The sequence below is a fragment of the Tursiops truncatus genome, chromosome 2 (assembly GCF_011762595.2).
Source record: "Tursiops truncatus isolate mTurTru1 chromosome 2, mTurTru1.mat.Y, whole genome shotgun sequence".
Taxonomy (NCBI): domain Eukaryota; kingdom Metazoa; phylum Chordata; class Mammalia; order Artiodactyla; family Delphinidae; genus Tursiops; species Tursiops truncatus.
Genome location: NC_047035.1, coordinates 112,546,556 through 112,572,374, shown reverse-complemented (window position 1 = coordinate 112,572,374; position 25,819 = coordinate 112,546,556). Strand labels below are relative to the sequence as shown.

The 25,819-nt window shown below is 37.2% G+C and overlaps 1 protein-coding gene across 7 annotated transcripts in view; it reads right to left on the bottom strand.

The window, feature by feature from the left end:
- LRRC49 (leucine rich repeat containing 49) overlaps positions 1–25,819 on the bottom strand; it is a 126,994-nt gene that overhangs the window by 100,653 nt on the left and 522 nt on the right. The window contains exons 1-8 of one of the 7 annotated variants that reach the window (XM_033851928.2): positions 25,616–25,776; positions 25,290–25,388; positions 24,752–24,808; positions 22,375–22,462; positions 17,285–17,387; positions 15,745–15,948; positions 7,811–7,877; positions 2,858–3,001 (exon numbers count right to left, since the gene is read on the bottom strand). In XM_033851928.2, the coding sequence (XP_033707819.1) occupies positions 2,858–3,001; positions 7,811–7,877; positions 15,745–15,948; positions 17,285–17,358 (489 nt within the window). In that variant the 5' untranslated portion in view covers positions 17,359–17,387; positions 22,375–22,462; positions 24,752–24,808; positions 25,290–25,388; positions 25,616–25,776. Of the gene's footprint in view, positions 1–2,857; positions 3,002–7,810; positions 7,878–15,744; positions 15,949–17,284; positions 17,388–22,374; positions 22,463–24,751; positions 24,809–25,289; positions 25,389–25,451; positions 25,778–25,819 lie in introns of those variants that run through there. The other 6 variants (XM_019949119.3, XM_073801197.1, XM_019949113.3 and 3 more) reach the window with 6 other exon arrangements.

Sequence of the window (25,819 nt, the reverse complement as noted above, 5' to 3'; positions counted from 1 at the left end):
AATACACAAAATGAGTGAAAGCATGGATGATTTAAACAAGAGAGCTATTAATAGATCAATATTTTTGATGAATTTCAGGAAGGTGGAAAGCAGATAGGATCTTATTGGAGATAACCCTGAACAGAGAAAACTGCGGCTCAGAACTGGCAGGAGAGATGCTGCACTGCAAATGCAGCGATTCCTTCCAAAAGAATGCCATCTTCCACGCTCAGAGTCAGTACATACAAAGAACAGGCATGGACTATGGGTAACTGTGGCTAATCAACTAGATGTGTTATTAAAGATGTCTACTCAACAGCCATTCCTGGAACACCAGCAAACCCACCCCACGCCCAGCCCACTCCCACCCCTGCCATGCACACACGCATTGGGTAAAGAGCAGCTGGCTGAAGAAAACCTCAGCTAAAGCCTCAGGATCTGTTCTCTAACAAACAGTATCAAGGAAGGATGGACAGCATGGGTATTTTATCTATGGAGATGGTTAATAACTGCTACAGTAGAACCAGAGTGGGAAAAGGAATGGCAATTTCAGCTGGCACAAAAGTTACTGAAGTCCTTCTTACCCACACCCACACACATACACAAAGTAGTTTTTCTTATTTTGGCATTACACAGTGAGGCTGCCTATTCCCTTTCACTCACGCTAAAGGGAGGTCTGCCAATGTGTGGGATTCAACAGCTTACACAAATCTAGTGATCATTCTAGGGAGAGATTTTATGGTTAAAAAGACCTATTCAGCTGCACAGGAGAGCCAGCCACTCCTTAACATAGTCCTTCATTTAAGGATTACCAGCTATTGAGGAAAATCAAAACCATAAGAGAAAAAAAAGCAAAAAGAATTAGTATGATAACTGACCCTGGAAAAAAGAAGAGACAGTTAAAAAAAAAAAAAAGAATCCTCAGATTTAAAAGTCTCTTGGCTCTTTTAGGAAAAGGATGCTTCAAAAAAGAAATAGAGGGCTTCCCTAGAGGTGCAGTAGTTGAGAGTCCGCCTGCCGATGCAGGAGACATGGGTTCGTGCCCCGGTCCAGGAGGATCCCACATGCCGCAGAGCGGCTGGGCCCGTGAGCCATGGCTGCTGAGCCTGCGCGTTCAGAGCCTGTGCTCCGCAACGGGAGAGACCACAACAGTGAGACGCCCGCGTACCACAAAAAAAAAAAAAAGAAATAGAGCTGGAAAAGTTCCTGATCTTTTCTTACACATATATTAACAATATCCAATCAATTAATATGCATGATACTTATTATCATGATAATTATACCATATGTATACTTAATAAATCTTTTTCACTTTTAGAAATTAAGACAATTTCCTTTTCCATGTTTACTGCTGCCTAATCTATAAACAGTAATGATCAGACATAATACTCAATAGAAAATTCAGTAAGCAAATTCCTGGATGTGTATAATACATTTTCCAAATGAAAGACAAAACATAGACAGGAATATGCTAAGGCCAATAGATTTCTGTACTCCACTCTACCAAAGCTTTTTGGATTGTTACCATACCCAATGTCCCTAGGACAGATTAAGTCCGGTCTGAACAGTTCTAGAGACAGCAATGTAACAGATTAATATGGGTGTCTTTTAAAATAAACAAGCCATTTCCAATATTTAAATCCAATCTGGGGAAAGAGCTGGCAGAATTTAGAGGTTCTGGGATAAATCCATGTCTTAGAGAAGGTTCTGAAATTATCCCAACCTCCTAGAAGATATGAGCATTACTTGGCTGAGACTTTCTGGGAAAATTTCAAAATGAAACCAATCTGTAAAATGAGGCCTAGAGATAAGGCATCATCTGTCTCCCAGCTTTTTCCAGTGTACCACTTACAGTACATTTAACTATTTACTAAGGAACTCAATGTCTTGAAAAAGTTAAGAATCAGATTTTACCTTTAAAAGTGCTTAAATGATACCCAAAGAAAACGTAATGTAGTTTTTCTATTGCATGTAAACAAAGAAAACTTGTTAAAAGAACAAATGTTTTTATAAATCCTCAGATGTCTTCTTGGCCTGTATCATGTCATACAGCTGAAAGTCGTATTTCTAGAGCTCTTCATATATGCACAAGTTCAAAATACCTGAGCATCAAGCTGTTATTTAGTTGCTAAACTTGAATAAAACTATAAATCTAATGAAGTTCATCCTCAGAGTTCCAGAGTAGCCTTTCTATAGTTTTGTCCCCACGATGCCAACTCTTCCTTCTGCTCACATGCCAGCTTTCTACCATATTTATATCCTTCTTCAGAGCCAGCAAGCCAAAAAGGACTCTAGAGATGATCTAGCCCTATGTCCTCATTTTAAAGTAATCTGAGGCTTACAGAGTTAAAGTGATTTACCCAAGGTCACACAGATAATGAGAGCTGAAGGAGACCTGCACTTAGCCTCTCATATCCTATGTAACAATGCTCTTTCCACCATACCAAGCTGCCTTTGAAAAACTGCAAAGAATATGATATTTATGCATGTCTTCAAAGCCCTCAACCACTCCTCTCTGTGCCTTTTCCCTCTCAGTGCAACAAGTTATCAACTTTCAGTCAACAATAACCTTCTTTCTTATTAATTCTATTCCTATAACAACACAGGAAAGGATTCAGTATTCATTTACCACTAGTTGATTCATTTACTGATAACATTTGTGCTCCTAATTTTACATTTATCTTTTAGAATGGAAAACACCACAACACTTCCCAAATCAAAATATTATAAAGCTTAACAATTATATCCGCAATTTAAATTCAGAAAAAAACTAAATTACTTTAGATTCTTACTTTGCAGAAAGCAATGCTATAACATTTATTTCATTCCCTTAAAAGAAAAGCCAGAAATCACATATTGATTCCATGTTAATACTCACCACAAAAGTGATTTGATTGTGCCGCAGGTTAAGTTCAGTTAGTGAATCCAGCCCATTAAGATTATCAACATGACTTAAGAGGTTCCTGGCAAGATTTAAAACTCTCAAATCACACAAATGATTGACATTTTCAATTTTGGTAATCTGTTAAAAAATGAGGAAGGGATGATTAGCAGGCATAAATCTCAGGTGTGCATGTTATAAAAATAAAAGACACAGTCATTGAATTCAGTGACAAGTTTATATGAAGACATTTCAAAATCTATTTCCAGTTTCCTCTGTTGTAGATATTATGAAGTTACTTAACTTGTGAAGATTAACTAACAGAACATATTTTATAATTTGACCATGGTAAGTATATTTTATCAAATAATCAGTAAGTCCATTGTTTGGGCATCTCTAAGTGCCCAACACTGTGCCAGGTCCCATGAAGGTAAAGAGAAATATACGTACTAGCTGTGAAATAGAAACTGTGAGCCCAAGGCATAAGCTCACAATGTTTGGATCAAACCAGACTACTTTTTTGAGAGAAAAGTCAAGGAAAAGGAATGATACCAAGTTCCCCTTGTTAATTCTCCATTTATACTGCAGGATCCTGAGAGCAATCAAGAGTCTGAATGGAAAAGATTCAAGGAACTAGGATCCCCAGTAGAGGGTGAGGATGGATATTCCTTATTAGTGAAACTGCTTAAGAGAGGAGACAGATAATGTTTAGGCAGGGTACAATATGGTGGACTTGAATTATGGAATATACACATGCACATAAGCACTGACTGCAGCAGAGGAATTTGAGTTGCACAAGTAAGGATAAGTTAAAGGGTATAGCCCATGAAATGATGAGAGCTCAACATGATTTTCAGCCCCACTACTGTAATACAACAAGCGTAGCACAACGGGATGAGTTTCTACATGACCCAGAAATAGGGCTTCTTGCAGAGGGCTTCAACCTTTTAATGTAATGTACTTAAGCAACAATGAGTTATACACAACACTTTTCTTCTGAACATTAAAACAAATTTCACAATCACTGAAGATTAATTTTCTCATCTGTATTGCCATCACAATATTATTTGAAAATTTCTATTTAACACTTCAAAGCAGATATTGGCTAAAATAACCTTTTTTTTTAAGATTTATAATCCAGTTTTCTATGATATTGTTTGGACCTTCTCTTATATTCGAGAAATACCGTCTAGATTTCACCTACATTCAAGAGGAGAAACCTAAGTATATTTATCACAAATTCAATAATATATAAAGATAATATATGATCATGCTTTAAAATTTGTCCTGAGATTTTTGGTGTAACTAATGTAAAATGAAAATAAAATCTGTAAAAGAAGAAACAAGGTTATCAGTATTTGCTGATTACAGAACTGTACAGTAAGACATAGACAAAAACATTTCAAAACTAAATAGGTGACAGAATTTAAAATGTATAGAATCAGCAAAAAGTAAAATAGACACTGTAGAAAATCAATAATAACAGCATAAGCTTGAGAAATTCTACTAAAATACTAAAAAAATAGAGATAGGTATATGGCAAAGCAATATGTAAATATATACATAAATTTATACATATACATAAAGCTTTTCTGAACTCAAGAAAGATAAATATACAGAATGAAGGGGTACATAACCTGTATATGGTGTATTCTGCCTTCTGCTAATAATCCTGGGACATTTCTTTTAGAAAACTACCTTTCTCCAATTCTATTTGGTCCTGGTGGGACATATAATTAGAATGCCTACATTTTAGTTTGGTCACTCTGAAAAGAAACGTTGTTAACTCTTATATATAGGTATCAATCTGTAATTTTAAAAAAATCACTGGGGATATTGTTCAGCTTCTTGGTTTGCAATCAGACAGGTCAGAATTGTGTGCAGCATCTCTGATGGAATAGACTGTTACTTGTTGCAGCCAGGGACAAAGTCACAGGCATAGAGCAAATGACAGAAATTTCAGAAAAAAGGTGGTGTAGGGTGAGAGCAGCGTTCTTGATCAGTTAATAAATTTCACAGCCAGCAGAAGAGATGATAGGAATGTTCAAAAGCCTAATCTTGGGTCACACTGATAAGAGAGAGTCTCAAGGTAGACAGCAGAGCTTTTTAGTATGTCTAGGAAAGCTGGATACTCCAGTCTTATGTATGTGTATACTAGTAACCCAGACTGCTCTATCTGGATAAAGACAACCTTCCTACTCAGCAATAGGAAAGACATCTGCTTCCAGGCAAGCAACCACAGAAGGAGTCAGCTCTCCCTGAAGGAAAAGATGTCACTGAAAGAAAAGATTCTTTTTGAAGCACATTTGTGTCCATGTTAAAGCAAGTGTTTACCAACAGAACATTTTCTGGTAGACAAAAAAAATCTAGGTCACAAATTGAGAGTCAACCTCTCATATTCCTCTGTATTCTTTACTACTCACATACAATCAATTGCTAAATCTTAATGTTTTTACTTTTTAAATATTTATCCAATCTGCCCCCTTGTTATATCTCTATTGCTACAACTTTAAGTTGCCATCACTTCTCACCAAGATTATTGAATTAGTCTCTCAGCTGTTCTCTGTCTCCAGTTTCACCTCCCCTCAACTCTTTACATTCTCCAATCTGTTTCTTGAACACTATCACTATTCCTATCAATGTTTTCACATCCATAAACCAATTATATTTCATTTCACAATGTACATCATGTATCATTTTTATTTCCAATGGAGTAAATTCAAAACACAAAAAACAGTCACTTAATTTTCTTTTAGTTTTTTAACTACCTGATGCTATTTTTTTAGAGTTGCATGTTGTTTCAACTTGAATAGTCTATCTCCTGACTTTTTAGTCACCAAGACTGTCTTTGCTTTGAAATACTCCAAATTTTTGTTTATTGGATTTAAATATTTGAAACAAGACTCAGATTTTCATTTAACACATAACACAGGTCAGCTAACAAGGTAACAAGGTGACTTGGTCTAATATTTAGACCAAGTGATACATTATCCATTTACCAGTTGCTCTTATAGATCTTGGGTAATGCCCATGAATTCTTAAAGGTATATTATAATATAAAAACCACATAAATCTTATTTCTCACATATACATTTTAAAATAAACTTAAGAAAAATATTGCTACCATAAAATGTTTCACTTATACTGATGAATGGCATTTAAAATAGTGGGTTACAGAAAGATAAAATAGCAATTCCTTACTATGGCATATAAAGCCTTCCACAGTCTGGCCTTAAACCTACCTCTCTTGCCTCATCTCTCACCATCCCTCAACATGTGCTAAATTCTCCAGAAGTAAAACATACTTATCATGTTGTTTTTAGTCTCAGTGCCTTTATATATGATGCTCTCTTACTGACAAGACTCTAATTCTTCTTCCTCTTCCACCACCATCTAACTAACTGGGTAACTTTCCCTCGACTAGAGTGATACTAACCAGCCTGCAGAGTTGGACAATTCCCAGACATCAACACTCCTCCGTCTGAGTGCACACACAGGCAGACATATAGATGGGGCTAGGATGAGATTAGAACCTAGCAGATGTGGCCTATCTAATACATCTATCAAGGTTTTATTAATTATATTAGCTTTTCAACAAAACAATTAGGACTAACAGCTATTAGAAGGCCTAAAGAGATCACACTGAGGTTTACACCTGACCAATCTCCCAGCAAGTGGGAGATTTGTTCTCAACAGGCAGGGACTCCCAGATCACCCCAACATGTACACTTACCACCTCAGGAGAGGTTTTACCTTCTGCATGAGTATGTAGCTCATGTAGCTATTTATAAATAAGTACTCATATTGCAAAGACTAAAATTTAAATGTAAGAGCAAAGGGTTAAAAAACAGCCAAGATGCTCCGCAAGAGAAGAATAAGGAGAGGGAACATAACAAACCAGACAGAGAAATTAAGACAGACAAATATATGGGTAGACAAACTAATCAAATGGAATAATGATCCAAGGTTATATAGTAATCAGGGAATTAGAAATCAAAACCATAAGGGGACACCACTTTATACCAATTCAATTGGCAAAAATTAAGAAGTCTGAAAATTCCAAATGTTGAAAAGGATGTGAAGCAACAGGATCTATTATGTGTTACTGGTGGGAGTATAAACTGGTACAATCACTTTGGAAGACAATTTGGCATTAACTTTTAAAGTTACACATTTAAATAACCTGTGACCCATCAGTTTCACTCCTCTATATATACCCTAGAGTACATATGATGTATGGAAGAAACATGTACAAGAATGTTGTTAGAAGTACTATCCTAATAGGAAACAAAACCCAAACAAACAAAAAGGAATCAACCCAAATGTCTATCAATAATAAAACAGAGAAAAAGGTTTCTGTGTAATCAAACCATGGAACATACAACAATAAAGATAAACTACAGCTATGTAGTCAAAATAGATGAAACTCAGTAACATAATGTTGTATCCAGAAAGCAAACACTGATGACAATATATAGTTTGACACCTTTTTTTTAAATTAAAAGACAATACTACTAAACAATACATTATTTAGACACTTATATATGTGATCAAACCAACTAAAAACACCAATAAAAGAATGATAAATGTGAAATCCAGAATAGTGTTGTCTTGGAATAAAGAAGGAACACTTAAGTAGAAGAAAATCATTAGTAATATTCTAGTTCTTGGGTTGGGGTCGGCTATAAGTTAATAAAAGACTAAATAAGAATCAAAATTGTCATAACTATAAGAATTCTAAATGTTTTATAAGTTTTACCTGTCACTTACCACTGAGGAATTACCAAACCTTATATAAATGAGCTTAATACCTTAATACCAAAGCTAATCTCACTGAATCAGTAAAGTAACTTTGGAAAAATTCAACACAAGTATAATTCTTAAAACTTTCATACGAAATTTCCTAGAGCTTTTTCAAATAAGAAAGAAATGAAAGGGCTTTAACAATACCTGATTTCCATGAAGGTCCAAGACATCTAAGCTTTTTAGGTTCTCCAGATTTGAGATTTTCTTGATTCTGAAAATCAGAGTAAGCAGAGTAGAAATACAGATGTATCACATCTATTGTAAATCAAAAACTCTAAGGCATAACTCATTTTCATTTATTCTTTCTAGATAGATAGGCAGGCAGATAGACATAGAAATATATATAGAGAGAAATTATATAAAATTATATATTAAAACCTTTTTTTCATTGATTTAATTATAATGTTAAAGATGCAGTCCCATTGGGGAAATGTCCCAAAGTCAGCTTGAAAGTCCTATCTCTAGGAAAGAACAATTCTACTTCTAGGAACTTTAGCACAAGGCACTTATTCAAGGCAATTCCTTTCACCTTAGAATACAGCCTAAATTCCTTACCTCAGTCCTCAAGGCCCTAAACTCTCTGGCTACTGACTCTTCCTCCAGCATATCTCCTACCAAGACTCCAGCGCACCCAGTCACTCTGCTCCAGCCACAGGAGCTTTCTTGCCACCTCTAACTTGACAAATTCATTTCTGCCTGGGGCGTTTACCCTTGCTGTTCCTTCTTCCTTAATGTTCTTCCCCCAGAACTTCACATGGTTGGTTCACTCCTTCACGTTATTCAAGTCTTAGCTCAAATATGTTCTCGAAGCAGCCTTTCCAGATGACCCTATCAAAAAGAGCTCTTGAGGAGACCTTCAAGATGGCGGAGGAGTAAGACGCAGAGATCACCTTCCTCCCCACAGATACACCAGAAATACATATACACGTGGAACAACTGCTACAGAACACCTAGTGAACGCTGGCAGAAGACTTCAGACCTACCAAAAGGCAAGAAACTCCCCACGTACCTGGGTAGGGCAAGAGAAAAAGGAATAAACAGAGACAAAAGGATAGGGACGGGACCTGCACCAGTGGGAGGGAGCTAGCTGTGAAGGAGGAAAAGTTTCCACACACTAGAAGCCCCTTCCCGGGCGGAGACTGCGGGTGGCGGAGGGGGGAGCTTTGGTGCCGCGGAGGAGAGCACAGCAACAGGGCTGCGGAGGGCAAAGCGGGGAGATTCCCGCACAGAAGATCAGGGCCGACCAGCACTCACCAGCCTGAGGGGCTTGTCTGCTCACCGCCGTGGCGGGGTTAGTGCGCCATGGCTAGCCAGGAGGGAGTCCAGGGAAAAGTCTGGACCTGCCGAAGAGGCAAGAGACTTTTTCTTCCCTCTTTGTTTCCTGGTGCGCGATGAGAGGGGATTAAGAGCGCTCCTTATAGGAGCTCCAGAGACGGGCGCGAGCCGCGGCTAAAAGTGCGGACCCCAGAGACGGGCATGAGACGCTAAGGCCGCTGCTGCCGCCACCACCAAGAAGCCTGTGTGTGAGCAAAGGTCACTATCCACACCCCCCTTCCGGGGAGCCTGTGCAGCCCGCCACTGCCAGGGTCCCGGGATCCAGGGTCACTCCCGAGAGAACGCACGGCGCGCCTCAGGCTGTTGGAACGTCATGCAACGTCACGCCGGCCTCTGCCGCCACAGGCCCGCCCCGCACTCCGTGCCCCTCCCCCCCCCGGCCTGAGTGAGCCAGAGTCCCCGAATCAGCGGCTCCTTTAACCCCGTCCTGTCTGAGCGAAGAACAGACGCCCTCTGGCGACCTACACACAGAGGCGGGGCCAAATCCAAACCTGAGCCCCGGGAGCTGTGAAAACAAAGAAGAGAAAGGGCAATGTCTCCCAGCAGCCTCAGAAGCAGCGGATTAAAGCTCCACAATCAACTTCATGTACCCTGCATCTGTGGAATACATGAATACACAACCAATCATCCCAAATTAAGGAGGTGGACTTTGAGAGCAAGATTTATGATTTTTTCCCCTTTTCCTCTTTTTGTGAGTGTGTATGCTTCTGTATGAGATTATGTCTGTATAGCTTTGCTTCCACCATTTGTCCTAGGGTTCCATCCGTTTTTTTTTTTAATTTTTTCTTCTTTTTTTCTTAATAATTACTTTTTTATTTTAACAACTTTATTATATTTTATCTTAATTTTATTTTATTTTATCTTCTTTCTTTTTTTCTTTTCCTCCTTCCTTCCTCTCTCCCTCCCTCCCTCCTTTCTTTCTTTCTACTTCTACTAATTCTTTCTTTCTACTTTTTCTCCCTTTTATTCTGAGCCGTGTGGATGAAAGGCTCTTAGTGCTGCAGCCAGGAGTCAGTGCTGTGCCTCTGAGGTGGGAGAGCCAACTTCAGGACACTGGTCCACAAGAGACCTCCCAGCTCCACATAATATCAAACGGCGAAAATCTCCCAGAGATCTCCACCTCAACACCAGCACCCAGCTTCACTCAACGACCAGCAAGCTACAGTGCTGGACATCCTATGCCAAACAACTAGCAAGACAGGAACACAACCCCACCCATTAGCAGAGAGGCTACCTAAAATCATAATAAGTCCACAGACACCCCAAAACACACCACCAGACGTGGACCTGCCCACCAGAAAGACAAGATCCAGCCTCATCCACCAGAACACAGGCACTAGTCCCCTCCACCAGGAAGCCTACACAGCCCACTGAACCAACCATAGCCACTGGGGGCAGACACCAAAAACAACGGGAACTACAAACCTGCAGCCTGCAAAAAGGAGACACCAAACACAGTATAATAAGCAAAATGAGAAGACAGAAAAACACACAGCAGATGAAGGAGCAAGATAAAAACCCACCAGACCTAACAAATGAAGAGGAAAGAGGCAGTCTACCTGAAAAAAAATTCAGAATAATGATAGTAAAGATGATCCAAAATCTTGGAAATAGAATGGACAAAATGCAAGAAACATTTAACAAGGATCTAGAAGAACTAAAGATGAAACAAACAACGATGAACAACACAATAAATGAAAGTAAAAATACTCTAGATGGGATCAATAGCAGAATAACTGAGGCAGAAGAACAGATAAGTGACCTGGAAGATAAAATAGTGGAAATAACTACTGCAGAGCAGAATAAAGAAAAAAGAATGAAAAGAACTGAGGACAGTCTCAGAGACCTCTGGGACAACATTAAACGCACCTACATATGAATTATAGGGGTTCCAGAAGAAGAAGAGAAAAAAAGGGACTGAGAAAATATTTGAAGAGATTATAGTTGGAAACTTCCCTAATATGGGAAAGGAAATAGTTAATCAAGTCCAGGAAGCACAGAGTGTCCCATACAGGATAAATCCAAGGAGAAATACACCAAGACACATATTAATCAAACTATCAAAAGTTAAATACAAAGAAAACATATTAAAAGCAGCAAGGGAAAAACAACAAATAACACAAAAGGGAATCCCCATAAGGTTAACAGCTGATCTTTCAGCAGAAACTCTGCAAGCCAGAAGGGACTGGCAGGACATATTTAAAGTGATGAAGGAGAAAAACCTGCCATCAAGATTACTCTACCCAGCAAGGATCTCATTCAGATTTGATGGAGAAAGTAAAACCTTTACAGACAAGCAAAAGCTGAGAGAGTTCATCACCACCTAACCAGCTTTACAACAACTGCTAAAGGAACTTCTCTAGGCAAGAAACACAAGAGAAGGAAAAGACCTACAATAACAAACCCAAAACATTAAGAAAATGGGAATAGGAACACACATATCGATAATTATCTTAAATGTAAATGGACTAAATGCTCCCACCAAAAGACACAGATTGGCTGAATGGATACAAAAACAAGACCCATATATTTGCTGTCTACAAGAGACCCACTTCAGACCTAGAGACACATACAGACTGAAAGTAAGGGGATGGAAAAAGATATTTCACACAAATGGAAAACAAAAGAAAGCTGGAGTAGCAATTCTCATATCAGACAAAATATACTTTAAAATAAAGACTATTAGAAGAGACAAAGAAGGACACTACATAATGATCAAGGGATCGATCCAAGAAGAAGATATAACAATTGTAAATATTTATGCACCCAACATAGGAGCACCTCAATACATAAGGCAAATACTAACAGCCATAAAAGGGGAAATCGACAGGAACACAATCATAGTAGGGAACTTTAACACCCCACTTTCACCAATGGACAGATCATCCAAAATGAAAATAAATAAGGAAACACAAGCTTTAAATGATACATTAAACAAGATGGACTTAATTGATATTTATAGGACATTCCATCCAAAAACAACAGAATACACATTTTTCTCAAGTGCTCATGGAACATTCTCCAGGATAGATCATATCTTGGGTCACAAGTCAAGTCTTGGTAAATTTAAGAAAATTGAAATTGTATCAAGTATCTTTTCCGACCACAATGCTATGAGACTAGATATCAATTACAGGAAAAGATCTGTAAAAAAATACAAACACATGGAGGCTAAACAATACACTACTTAATAATGAAGTGATCACTGAAGAAATCAAAGAGGAAATCAAAAAATACCTAGAAACAAATGACAATGGAGACACGACAACCCAAGGTCTATGGGATGCAGCAAAAGCAGTTCTAAGAGGGAAGTTTATAGCAATACAATCCTACCTTAAGAAACAGGAAACATCTCGAATAAACAACCTAACCTTGAACCTAAAGCAATTAGAGAAAGAAGAACAAAAAAACGCTAAGGTTAGCAGAAGGAAAAAAATCATAAAGATCAGATCAGAAATAAATGAAAAGGAAATGAAGGAAACGATAGCAAAGATCAATAAAACTAAAAGCTGGTTCTTTGAGAAGATAAACAAAATTGATGAACCATTAGCCAGACTCATCAAGAAAAAAAGGGAGAAGACTCAAATCAATAGTATTAGAAATGAAAAAGGAGAAGTAACAACTGACACTGCAGAAATACAAAAGATCATGAGAGATTACTACAAGCAACTCTATGCCAATAAAATGGACAACCTAGAAGAAATGGACAAATTCTTAGAAATGCACAACCTGCCAAGACTGAATCAGGAAGAAATAGAAAATATGAACAGACCAATCACAAGCACTGAAATTGAAACTGTGATTAAAAATCTTCCAACAAACAGAAGCCCAGGACCAGATAGCTTCACAGGCGAATTCTATCAAATATTTAGAGAAGAGGTAACACCCATCCTTCTCAAACTATTCCAACATACAGCAGCGGGCGGAACACTCCCAAATTCATTCTACGAGGCCACCATCACCCTGATACCAAAACCAGACAAGGATGTCACAAAGAAAGAAAACTACAGGCCAATATCACTGATGAACACAAATGCAAAAATCCTCAACAAAATGCTAGCAAACAGAATCCAACAGCACATTAAATGGATTATACACCATGATCAAGTGGGGTTTATCCCAGGAATGCAAGGATTCTTCAGTATACGCAAATCAATCAATGTGATACAGCCAACATCATCATCAATGGTGAAAAACTGAAAGCATTTCCTCTAAAATCAGGAACAAGACAAGGTTGCCCACTCTCACCACTCTTATTCAACATAGTTTTGGAAGTTTTAGCCACAGCGATCAGAGCAGAAAAAGAAATAAAAGGAATCCAAATCGGAAAAGAAGAAGTAAAACTGTCACTGTTTGCAGATGACATGATACTGTACGTAGAGAATCCTAAACACACTACCAGAAAACTACTAGAGCTAATCAATGAATTTGGTAAAGTAGCAGGATACAAAATTAATGCACAGAAATCTCTGGTATTCCTATACACTAATGATGAAAAATCTGAACGTGAAATCAAGAAAACACTCCCATTTACCACTGCGACAAAAAGAATAAAATATCTAGGAATAAACCTACCTAAGGGGACAAAAGACCTGTATGCAGAAAACTATAAGACACTGATGAAAGAAATTAAAGATGATACAAATAGATGGAGAGATATACCATGTTCTTGGATTGTAAGAATCAACATTGTGAAAATGACTCTACTACCCAAAGCAGTCTACCGATTCAATGCAATCCCTATCAAACTACCACTGGCATTTTTCACAGAACTAGAACAAAAAATTTCACAATTTGTATGGAAACACAAAAGACCCCGAATAGCCAAAGCAATCTTGAAAACGAAAAACGGAGCTGGAGGAATCTGGCTCCCTGACTTCAGACTGTACTACAAAGCTGCAGTAATCAAGACAGTATGGTACTGGCACAAAAACAGAAAGATAGATCAATGGAACAGGATAGAAAGCCCAGAGATAAACCCACGCACATATGGTCACCTTATCTTTGATAAAGGAAGCAGGAATGTACAGTGGAGAAAGGACATCCTCTTCAATAAGTGGTGCTGGGAAAACTGGACAGGTACATGTAAAAGTATGAGATTAGATCACTCCCTAACACCATACACAAATATAAGCTCAAAATGGGTTAAAGACCTAAATGTAAGGCCAGAAACTATAAAACTCTTAGAGGAAAACATAGGCAGAACACTCTATGACATCAATCACAGCAAGATCCTTTTTGGCCCACCTCCTAGAGAAATGGAAATAAAAACAAAAATAAACAAATGAGACCTAATGAAACTTCAAAGCTTTTGCACAGCAAAGGAAACCATAAACAAGACCAAAGACAACCCTCAGAATGGGAGAAAATATTTGCAAATGAAGCAACTGACAAAGGATTAATCTCCAAAATTTATAAGCAGCTCATGCAGTTCAATATCAAAAAAACAAACAACCCAATCCAAAAATGGGCAGAAGACCTAAATAGACATTTCTCCAAAGAAGATATACAGACTGCCAACAAACACATGAAAGAATGCTCAATATCATTAATCATTAGAGAAATGCAAATCAAAACTACAGTGAGATATCATCTCACACCAGTCAGAATGGGCATCATCAAAAAATCTAGAAACAATAAATGCTGGAGAGGGTGTGGAGAAAAGGGAACCCTCTTGCACTGTTGGTGGGAATGTAAATTGATATAGCCACTGTGGAGAACAGTATGGAGGTTCCTTAAAAAACTACAAATAGAACTACCATATGACTGAGCAATCCCACTACTGGGCATATACCCTGAGAAAACCATAATTCAAAAAGAGTCATGTACCAAAATGTTCATTGCAGCTCTATTTACAATAGCCAGGACATGGAAAGAACCTAAGTGCCCATCATCGGATGAATGGATAAAGAAGATGTGGCACATATATACAATGGAATATTACTCAGCCATAAAAAGAAACGAAATTGAGCTATTTGTAATGAGGTGGATAGACCTAGAGTCTGTCATACAGAGTGAAGTAAGTCAGAAAGAGAAAGACAAATACCGTATGCTAACACATATATATGGAATTTAAGAAAAAAAAAAATGTCATGAAGAACCTAGGGGTAAGACAGGAATAAAGACACACACCTACTGGAGAATGGACTTGAGGATATGGGGAGGGGGAGGGGTGAGCTGTGACAGGTGAGAGAGTGGCATGGACATGTGTACACTACCAAACGTAAAATAGATAGCTAGTGGGAAGCAGCCGCACAGCACAGGGAGATCAGCTCGGTGCTTTGTGACCGCCTGGAGGGGTGGGATAGGGAGGGTGGGAGGAAGGGAGATGCAAGAGGAAGAGATATGGGAGCATATGTATATGAATAACTGATTTACTTTGTTATAAAGCAGAAACTAACACACCATTGTAAAGCAATTATACTCCAATAAAAAAATAAATTAAAAAATAAAACAAACATAAAGGCCAAAGTCTGCTATTTACTTCCGCATAAGTTATGGCACTGTAAAGCAATAGAAATAATAAAATATACACTTAATAAATGTTACTTGGTTTGAATAATTGTCAGACTGAATCTCATAAAACAAATTATGACTGAATCTAAATCCATTTAAGTAATCTTTCAAAAATTTCAGTCTATTAGTTTCTTAAGTATTATTCAATTTTGAGTTGCCATCTAAACACCATAGGATTCAATGTTCGTCCTAAGTATAACAAACAAAAACTGATCTGCAAAGATTACCTGTTTTTCCCCAACAGAAGGACACGGAGGGATCTCAGAGTAGAAAGCCCACTAATTTCTTCAATCTGGTTATCATATAAATCCAAGAATATTAGCCTCTGCAGATTAGAAATATTTTGGATCCGAGTTATAAAATTGTGTTGAAAGTTCAACAGACGAAGGTGTTCTTCCCCATCGATGATAGGACATACAGTCAGCTTTTGCCTAGAAAACATTTTTTAAAGTTAATAAGGTTCTGATTTAGCAGTCCACCTCCTCTTACAAATACTAATAGTAGTATCTTCATGCTCCCATGTTGTGAGGAGAAAAAGATAAATAGAACCACTTCTTGCCTCCATGAACTAAGCATTGTAGATCTAAGTGTAATTCACTCATATAAAAGCCAGTATACTTTGGCCAGGGTAATTATTAAAATTAAGTCTCATTCTAATTGCATTAAAAAAACTCCAACATTAATTATTTCACGTAAAGTTAACTTAACATCATCCAATACTCAATGTAATTGCCTTCTGCAGTAGAGGTTGAGATGATTCAAAGAACCATGTCACATAACCAGAGAAGTGCATTTGCCATCAATCCACTGCTCAGGCATTGCTAAGCTAGGAAGTTTGGTTAACCATTTGCTATCAGATACGCACTGCTAAGCTAAAGGTATGCACAGCAGAGATAGTTTCCCTGCTGGTTATAGTGCTAAGGTAAGGCTGAAATCCTTCATCCACCATTCTACTGCTGATACTTTCCTAGATTTAAAGATGGGGATCAAGTCCTAAACATACTTATGCATTCAGAATTTTTTGAGAGTTTATTTTGTCCCAGGTTCTGTTCTAGGTGCTGGAAATACAGAACTAAACAAAACTCCCAGTGTCTGTGGAGCTTATATTCTAGTGGGAGGAGACAAACAATAAACTTAATAAGTTAAATATTTAATATGTTAGAGGGTGATAAGTGCTAAGAAGGAAAATAAAGCAGAGAAAGGGGCTGGGGACAGTCAGGGTTGAAGGAGTTACAGCTTTGGAGAGGGTGGCCAGGGAAGGCTATCCCTAGGTGACGACACTTGAGTAAAGATCTGAAGGAGGTAAAGACAGTGAGTCTATAGATATGTGGTGGAACAGCATTCCAGGCAGAGAGAACAGCAAATGCAAAAGGCCTGAGGTTTAAGCATGCTTGGTGTATTCAAGGAGCAACAAGGAGGCAGGTATGGCTGTAGCAGGGTGAGCGAAGGAGAGATTAGGAGGCTGTGAGCCAATGAGGTAAAAGGGAACTCAACTGGATAGGGCAGAGAAGCCCATGTGAGGACTATATTTTGAAGTTTTACCTATAGTACTGTTTTAGAGTATAGTCAAGCTCTTTTACATTATATAGATATAAAATTTCTCCACATACCCTTGGAAGGATAAATTTAAAAGCTGGTAACAGTGATTATACCTAGGTAGGAGAACTAAATAGCAGGAAAATAAGAGGAGGGAGAGAGACTCTTTTACCTTTCAAATCTTGTACCATGTCTATAAATTATCTAGTCAAAAAAGTAAGTTGTCCTCACCTTTCTAGGGTCAACCTGTCTGAGTAAAGAATTTTCTCTTCAGAAGAACGTTGGAGAATGGGAAATGATGGCATTGATGAGCTCACCAAATTAATATGATCACCTATTGAAAATGATATACAAATTACTTGATTAAGAAAAACCTTTAAAATCTTGAAACTAAAGTCACCTTATATTTGGAAAACTCTGGCACCTACAAATATCCTTTTTAGAAAATACAGCTTCCATAGCTCTCCATATTTGAAATTAGTTACTAAACTTGAGCTCGTTTCTTTCCTCCTCAAACGAAAACTATGTGTTCTGTGTATACCAAATAATTTTTCTCTTGCCTTATAGATTGGTTGAAAGTATAGAACTACGCTAGTGCTATCTTTATCCCCTTTATAACCTGACTCCTAATACTAAATTTTAACTCTCTTATAACTGAGATGATAGTCCCTCATTACCAGATACATTTGGGCCAGCACTATGACAGCCCAGCCGGATTCTGGACTTTGAAGGTGTCTGAATGGAAGAATCTCCAAATGCTGATAAGGAGCCCACGGTAGTTTTCATTTTCAGCCCACATAGTTCTGTCACATTTGTTGTGGATGAGATGTAGGATGATTTATTACGAGGTGAAGGGCTTATTACTCTTCCATCTCATTCAAAATATCAAAAAATTTATCACAAAGCTACACAATACATGACTTTGCTACAGGAAATACAGAGAAAGTAGTTTTGGATAACAAATGTAAACCTCACATCATCCATTTTTCTTTGTATGTTCAACTACTACTGGTAGAGAATATTGCAGAGACCAAAGTGGATGTCAATAAATCTTATACACTTGTAGTTAGGCTTGTAGTTAGGGTCCACAAGGTATGTGACACCCCTATGAGGTTTATAGGTTGTTGGTTAGATATTGCCCCTGCCATTAGGTAGCTTTCAATCTAGTGGACAAACATATATGAAATTAATAAACTGTACAGAAAAACATACACAAAATGCAGAATAAAAAAACAATATCTATTTATAATTTCACACATAAATGTGTCTGGTTATTTTTTACTTAAAGAAAATGGTCACAGATGAGTTTTGGGGGAGGTGCATATTAAGATACATTTTAAAGACCTAGAAGAATGTAGAATAGTTAATAAAAGATGCTGGGAAGTTCCAGAAATGAAGTAAGACTTGAGCAATGGGTCAAAGGTACCAGTTTGAACACCAGAAGAAATCAACTCTATTTCCTTCTACAAAGAGAAAATTTCCTAAAAGCAGCAATCGATGCTGATGGGAGTGATAAGCAGTAAAAGAGAACTTAAGGTACCACAGAATTCTACTGCTTAAACTGACCAATAAAGCAAAAAGATGAACCCAAATATAGGAAGCTAACATATTCTTTGGGAAGCCATCTTAAAATCGAGTTCCATATATATCATACTAAAGAAATGTAAAGCAGTGGTATTTGCTAACTTCTCCAGGTATGCAAGATATAAACAAAAGTATCACATACCTCACTTCTTGAACAAAATAATCAGTGCTCACATCCCACTTTTCTGAATATCATGAAATATCAGATAACTAATAATGATGTTCTAGAGTACAAGCATTCAGAATTGAGATCATGTTCATAAATGAACTGGTCTTGTGACATGACCAGTTGCTAACAAGGTACCCAAGCAACCACGAGTCAGTAAACTGATTTGGAAATCAAAAATTGGATGGTTAAAAGAACAAAAACCAGTGTAAGGATTAACTGATTAAGGATTATCTGGTCAGCTAAATATGATAAAGGAAAAACTTGAAACAATAGACAATAGACAACCTTGATTTCCCTTGTTAGCATCAGAATTAGGTTTTTAAAATTATTTTGTTAAGGCTTCAAGCCATTCCTCAATTTAGAAGGCAGATTTAAATTTAATAAGACTTGGGATATAGAGGCAATAATCAAGGAGTCAATTTCACTTACTTCAGTGAATAAAGGAACTTCATCCTCACACTTTTCAGCTCTTATCATACACAGAAGTCAAAATCACTATCTGCATGATGAGCTTACTATCACGATCAGTATGACATACATCATACAATAAATAGCAGGATATGAGAATGATTAGATAGAAAGGCCTTAAAATCCACAAACAAGATACTCTAAATCAGGGGTCCCCAACCCTCAATTGTTAGGAACTGGGCCCCACAGCAGGAGGTGAGCAGTGGGCAAGAGAGCAAAGCTTGCATTACCATGTGAACCACTGCTTCCGTTACCACCTGAATCATGCCCCCACCCCCGACCTCAACCGTGGAAAAACTGTCTTCCACAAAACTGGTCCCTGGTGCCGAAAAGGTTGGGGAGCGCTGCTCTAAATGACTGGGAACCAGAGTGACCTGCAATTGAAACATTCACATATTTATGTGGATATATAAACACCCACATATATATACAAATATGTGTGTATCAAACACCCACATTATATGTGGAATGTTTCATCCTGCATATAAACTGCACTACTATGTGGCAAAATTTTAATGGAAGCATTTCCTGTTATTGGTGATTTCATATATCACTATTTAATTCACCAGATATGTAGCTTTTGTCTTCCCAATTAAATTTATAAGCTCCTTGAGAAACGGAGTTCATTTTACATTCTTTATATTCTTTGTAGAATCTAAATTCACTAGGCAATCAGTAAATTAACTAACTGATTTTCCATTATTAAGAGTAAATCAGAAATCCATTTTACATATATTATTTCTGTTAAAAAAGAAAATCATATATTCTTGCATTTTAGTATAAAAATGCTGAATGAATTCTTTCATAATTAGGATCTCAAAGTGTTTAGAGGCATAATGGTCTATGTTTGGTAAGAGTCTTCACTGCACGGCACCCTAGATACATGGATGGATGGATGGGTGAGTGGATGGACGGAAAGATGGTTGGAGAGATGAGCAGTGGGATGGACAGATGGCTGGCTGGATGGATGGATAATACAGTACACGGTCATATATGTGTCCACTCAGCCTTACCTTTGAGATTGTTTTAGTAACCAAAATCCTGTTTCTATATTTTTCACGATTTATCATGACCTTAAGAGTCAAGCACTGCCTCTTCCTCTCTATAGACATATTTTAGAATTCTTAATTAAGGGATTTAATCAATTAAGGTCTGGTTAACTGAGATTTTACTGTATAGTAGTCCCTGGCTCTTACAAAATCTCAAGGATACAGGGGTTAACACTTAACATTAATATAAAAAGCCTAAAAAAATCACATACCAAGTTTTAGACTAAGTAGCCTAACTAAAACATAGAGTTTCTTTACTTTGGACTGAGAGTACCACTGGTTAATTTATGGTGACAGGCGATTATATATGTCCAATTAATTTTGAAAAATAGAAAAAATAAGGATGAGGTGAAATTAATTATAATAATTGGGTATCAGAATGCAGTCTACTAGATAGAGATTCCTCAACTTTTCCTGATAAACTGCTACTTACAATTTTTCCAAAGTTTTGTGCCTTTGGAAGAAGAACAGTGAGTACAAAAGTCAAGAAAACAGCTACACACTGTGTGGCCTTCCTTGCATGAAACTGACTGGAACTATGAAGGAGGCACATTTGGAAACAATCAGGTACAAATGTCACAGAGAATGAGTTTGAATAAAATCTTTTAATGTAAAAAATTTATTTCTCCCTAAAGAATTAATCTGTATTTTATGGGTCATTATTTATGTACAAGAGTTTATTTATCTTTCAGGTTCACAAAATTCAGTGCCGCCATACTATTTCCTCATTAGCAAATATCTAGCAATACTTTAACACTTAAATAAACTTGCCTAGCCAGACATACACAAATCTGTCTACCAACTTCCTCCTCTAACTCAAGAATACCTTGGGAAAAGTATTTAAGTTTTAGAAAACAAATTCAAGATTTATTATCAAAAATGTGAAGGAAATTCACAATACAAACATAAAAAAAATTCCTACTTGAGAATTTTCAGGTTCACATCTATAGCTCTGTGCCTAATACAGTGTCTGGCACACAGTACACACTCAGTAGATGCGTACTGAATCGAACCAAAAAAGGCAAGACACATGCTTCTTACACTGTGGAACAGCAGTTAGGTTGATGTCATGTCCAGCAATTGACCAAGACAAGAGTGTAGGATATAGGAAAAAGAAAAGTCATGTCAGATTAGATGGGCCCAAGAGGAAAGTCCAGAAGTTACAAAACAAAAAAAGAAAACTAATAAAATATTCAAAATCACCACATGTTCATGCAGTAGTGAGATAAACAATCTAGAGAGGCCTATACTGATCAGCCCTCTCATATAAACTCCTAGGAGATGGGGACAGTACTGTATGTAAGGATTCTGTAGTGCTTAACACTAGCACATTACAGATAGCTAACAGTTGTTGGCAACCAAGTAACAACTCAAATCTTCCAAAGAAAATTTCTCCTTGAATTGAAAAATACATTTCAGAAATATAACCAGATCATATGAGGCTGTGTTTCAAAAGGTGGTCCACAAACCACATCCATCAGAATCACTTGAGGCATTACTAAAACGCACATTTCCAAATCCCACCCAAGGCCTGCAAAACCAGAATGGGGACGGGCACAAGGGAAGGGAAGCACTAAGAATCTGCATTTCTAACAAGATCTTGGGGGATGCACACAAAAGTTTAAGGCCTTTGATATAAAATATCTATAATTATATGCGCTAGTAAGGGAAAGAGGTAGCTTCTTTTCTACTCCTGACTTTCCATTCTTTCCACTGTTTCCTTATTCCTTAAAGATCTGTGTTCCCATACTCCTACCCTCACTATTTAGCTATTTTCCTAGTTCTAAGACATTATTTGGAAGATTCCTTCCCATTCTCTTGTGCAGAACCCACCCCAAACTAAAACACAACAGCTTTTCCTGTATTAGAAATAATCTACTATGCTGTGTATATAAAATCAATTCTGATTTAAACAAATTCCCAATCAATTTGGTAACCAATGAATGATGTCATTTTTAATTCAAGTCTCTTTGGATCTAGAAATTCAACATTATTAAACAATATTACTTAAAGAAGATAAACCATATCTAATCTCTGCTCTCTGACAATACCTTGCCTACTTGAGTAGTTTCTTTCAAGATCATGTTGTAAAAGTCGACCAGGGAATGATGGCGTTTCTTTATTTAGCTTGAATTCAACCTAAAAAACATTATTTAAGAAAAAAAATTTTTTGGAGAAAGTAATGAATATAATTATAAAATAACATAAAATAACCAATATATGTTACAACATAGATGAACCTTGAAAACATCATGCTAAGCGAAGAAAGCCAGGCACAAAATGTTACATATTATGTGATTCCATTTATGAAATACTGAGAATAGAAAAATCTATAGAGACAGAAGGCAGATTTGTGGCTTCCAAGAGGGTTGGGAAGGTGGAATGAAAGACTGCTTAATGGTATAGGGACTCCCTTTTGGGTGATAAAAACTGAAACTAGAGAGTGGTGATGGTTGCACAACATTGTGAATGTATTTAATACCACTGATTTGTACAATTTAAAATGGTTAAAGTGGTAAATTTTATGTGATGTGTATTTTACCACACACACACACACACACACACACACATACACACACAAATCAGAGTCAGTCTCATGAGGTCAGATGAAACCAGGCTCCAGTCTGAGCTACTTGCAATTCCTCCATACTCTCACCACAATTCAGTGAATACAAGAATCATTTTTTCAAAAGGAAAAGCAAAAAACATACAATAGAAACTAAATTCTGTTAAAAAATATCACAATGTTCTTATCATTAGAACTCCTTTAACAGTCCATAATAAAATTATATATCTATAATTATATAATTATAACATATTATAATTATATATATATTATAATTATAACATAATAAAATTATATATCTAAACCTTCTAAGAAGGGTTTTCTCTAAATTTATTTTAAATTATTTGATAGGAGGACTGAGAAAAACAAAACCAAAACAACCTCTCATGATTAGCTACCAAAACCCCTAAATACATATCATAAAAGAATTATGATGTTTCTCATGCTACTATAAAAATTATAATAGCATTTACATTATATCCTTATGCATTATATGAGCTAAGGTATTTTCTCAGAATACATGTCCACACAAGAGAAAATGAATGGTTTGGAAAGAATCTGGATGAGGCACATAGTTCCTAGAAACATACTATGTATAATAGTGGAATAGGATTTGTCCAATGAAATCAATCAGCAAAGCTTTGGAAGGAATCCATTAGGTCCAATTACAATAAAGAATATTTTCAATTAATCTAGCTAACTACTATTTATTCAAGATAATCAAATGGCCTATTTTCCAAGTGTTTATTTCCAGATACATAATGTAATCCACAGCTGCCTCCTTGACCAATGGCGTCCTTCCATCCACCTTCCTCACGCCCCTCCTTAGCCTTCTCAGGTTTTTATCTGTAAATTCCGCCCTTCACTTCAGAGTTCCTTCAGTGACGCCTATTTAACAACTTTTTAGGAAAAACCTGAGTTGTGCCAGTTGGAGGTGTCCAAATTGGTCAAAGAAGGAAAACTTGTGTTGTGTCTTGAAACACAGTTATGTGGGAGGTGGGTGAGTATATCTGAGAGCTGAGGTTGGGGCTGGGGGGGAGAACACGAGTATCTCAGAGATCAAATCAAAAGCCAGAAGTTATGGAAATGCCAGGGAGAATATGGGCAAACTGGGAAAAAGAACCTCATGTTCAAATCTTAACTTCTAAATAGCATTTGGCCTAATATATTTCCACTGCTAATCAGTTTTTTTCTGGAATGTTAGATATGTGCCCCCAAATTATCACATTTTATCTATTATAAGATTCCATCAGTAGTAAGACATGCCATCGTTTTACCCACTACTAAGAAGGAAAAACTTTCCCAATTAAACAATGATGTACCATCAGTTTTAAGAAGGGTCCTGATTTAAGAAATGTTTAGATGTCAAAAAAACCCCACCTTACCTCTTGTAATGGATGAAATAAGATTCAGTTTTTAAAAGAGGTGGGTTTTTATTTTTGGTTTTGTTTTGTTTGATTTTTTTAATTGATGTATAGTTGATTTACAATATTATATTAGTTTCAAGTGTACGACATTGAGATTCAGTGCTTTTACAGATTATACTCCATTAAAAGTTATAACAAAACAGTGGTTATAGTTCCCTGAGGTATACAATATATCCTTCTTGCTTATCTATTTTATACATAGTAGTTTGTATCTCTTAATCCTATACCCCTAATTTGCCCCTCCCCCTTCCTTCTCTTCTTTGGTAACCACTAGTTGGCTTTGTGTAGGCAGAAAATAAAAATTACCTTTAGATTAGTGACCAAAGTAAATATACTTAAATTTTCCAATTTAGACTCTGCTCTTTAAATCATGCTATTTTGCAGAATATAAAACAATTTATATTCAATTTAAATACAAATCTGCTTAAATCTTACTTTGTTTTTTTCAGGAAGCGATGATGTTTGAATTACCAGATGAAGCCCACAGTTCACCTACAATGTAAAAATTAAACCGTAAAATATGCTCTTAACTTATACACACACACACACCTCCCCAAAATAGTACACCAAGATATAACAAAAAATTAGAATAAAACAGAATGCTCCCTTTTTGCTTGTTTCTGGTAAATTATCATGTTCTGGGGACCCGCTGAAAACAATAAAATCACAACTAAGAATTAAAAGGTTTCACTGTGATTTATCTTCCAAAATGTCTGCAGCAATTTAACCCTCTACTTAGCACCTAAAGCTTTTGACACTTGCTATTTCAGGTCTAAGTAAATAGCTCAGTGAGACAGGTGAAGGAGGTGGCGATGCCAGTTAGTATTTTCTTAATAAAAAAAAAAAAAAAAAGGAATTGACCGGTTAAAGGAATTTAAATGAAGCTTAGCCTTTCACAGCAGACCAGCTCCACCTTCTGGGAAGCCCAGATCCTGGACAAGACTTTGAATACCCATCACACAATATTAAATACCCTCCAAGTGCCTTGGTCCAGTCCAGGAATCTCAAGCCTCGGTCAAACAATAGCTTGCGTAGATTCAGAGGTGCTGGTCCCAATAATACAGCCCATCACCTAGGACAAAGACTCCAGTCAGAAAGGACGCTACTAATGGGAAGAAATAGTAGGAGACCCAACCTACGTTGCTCGCAGCCCGTCCAGAAACAGAGCGGTATTTTCCGGGAATCATGGCAGGAGACAGTCCAAGAAGATCAGTTAGATCTGCCTTAGAAGTGACGCTACAGCACAGATTCAGAGAGAGCGAAAGGGGTCATCTCCCAGGCAACCCGCTCAGGAGTTACCATGGAAACTACCATTTCCGGTCTGGTCCTCCACCAAAGCACTGGCCGATGCCCTCGTTAGAGCCTCTGGTTATATTTGGGGGGGCCCCAAACGTCAGCACTTCCTAGTTCTATTTTCCTGGCCTCATAAAAACAGAGCGGGAGTGTGGAGAGGAGGATAAGACGGGGAAGAGGCCGGCCACCTCGGTAGCTATGACAACCACC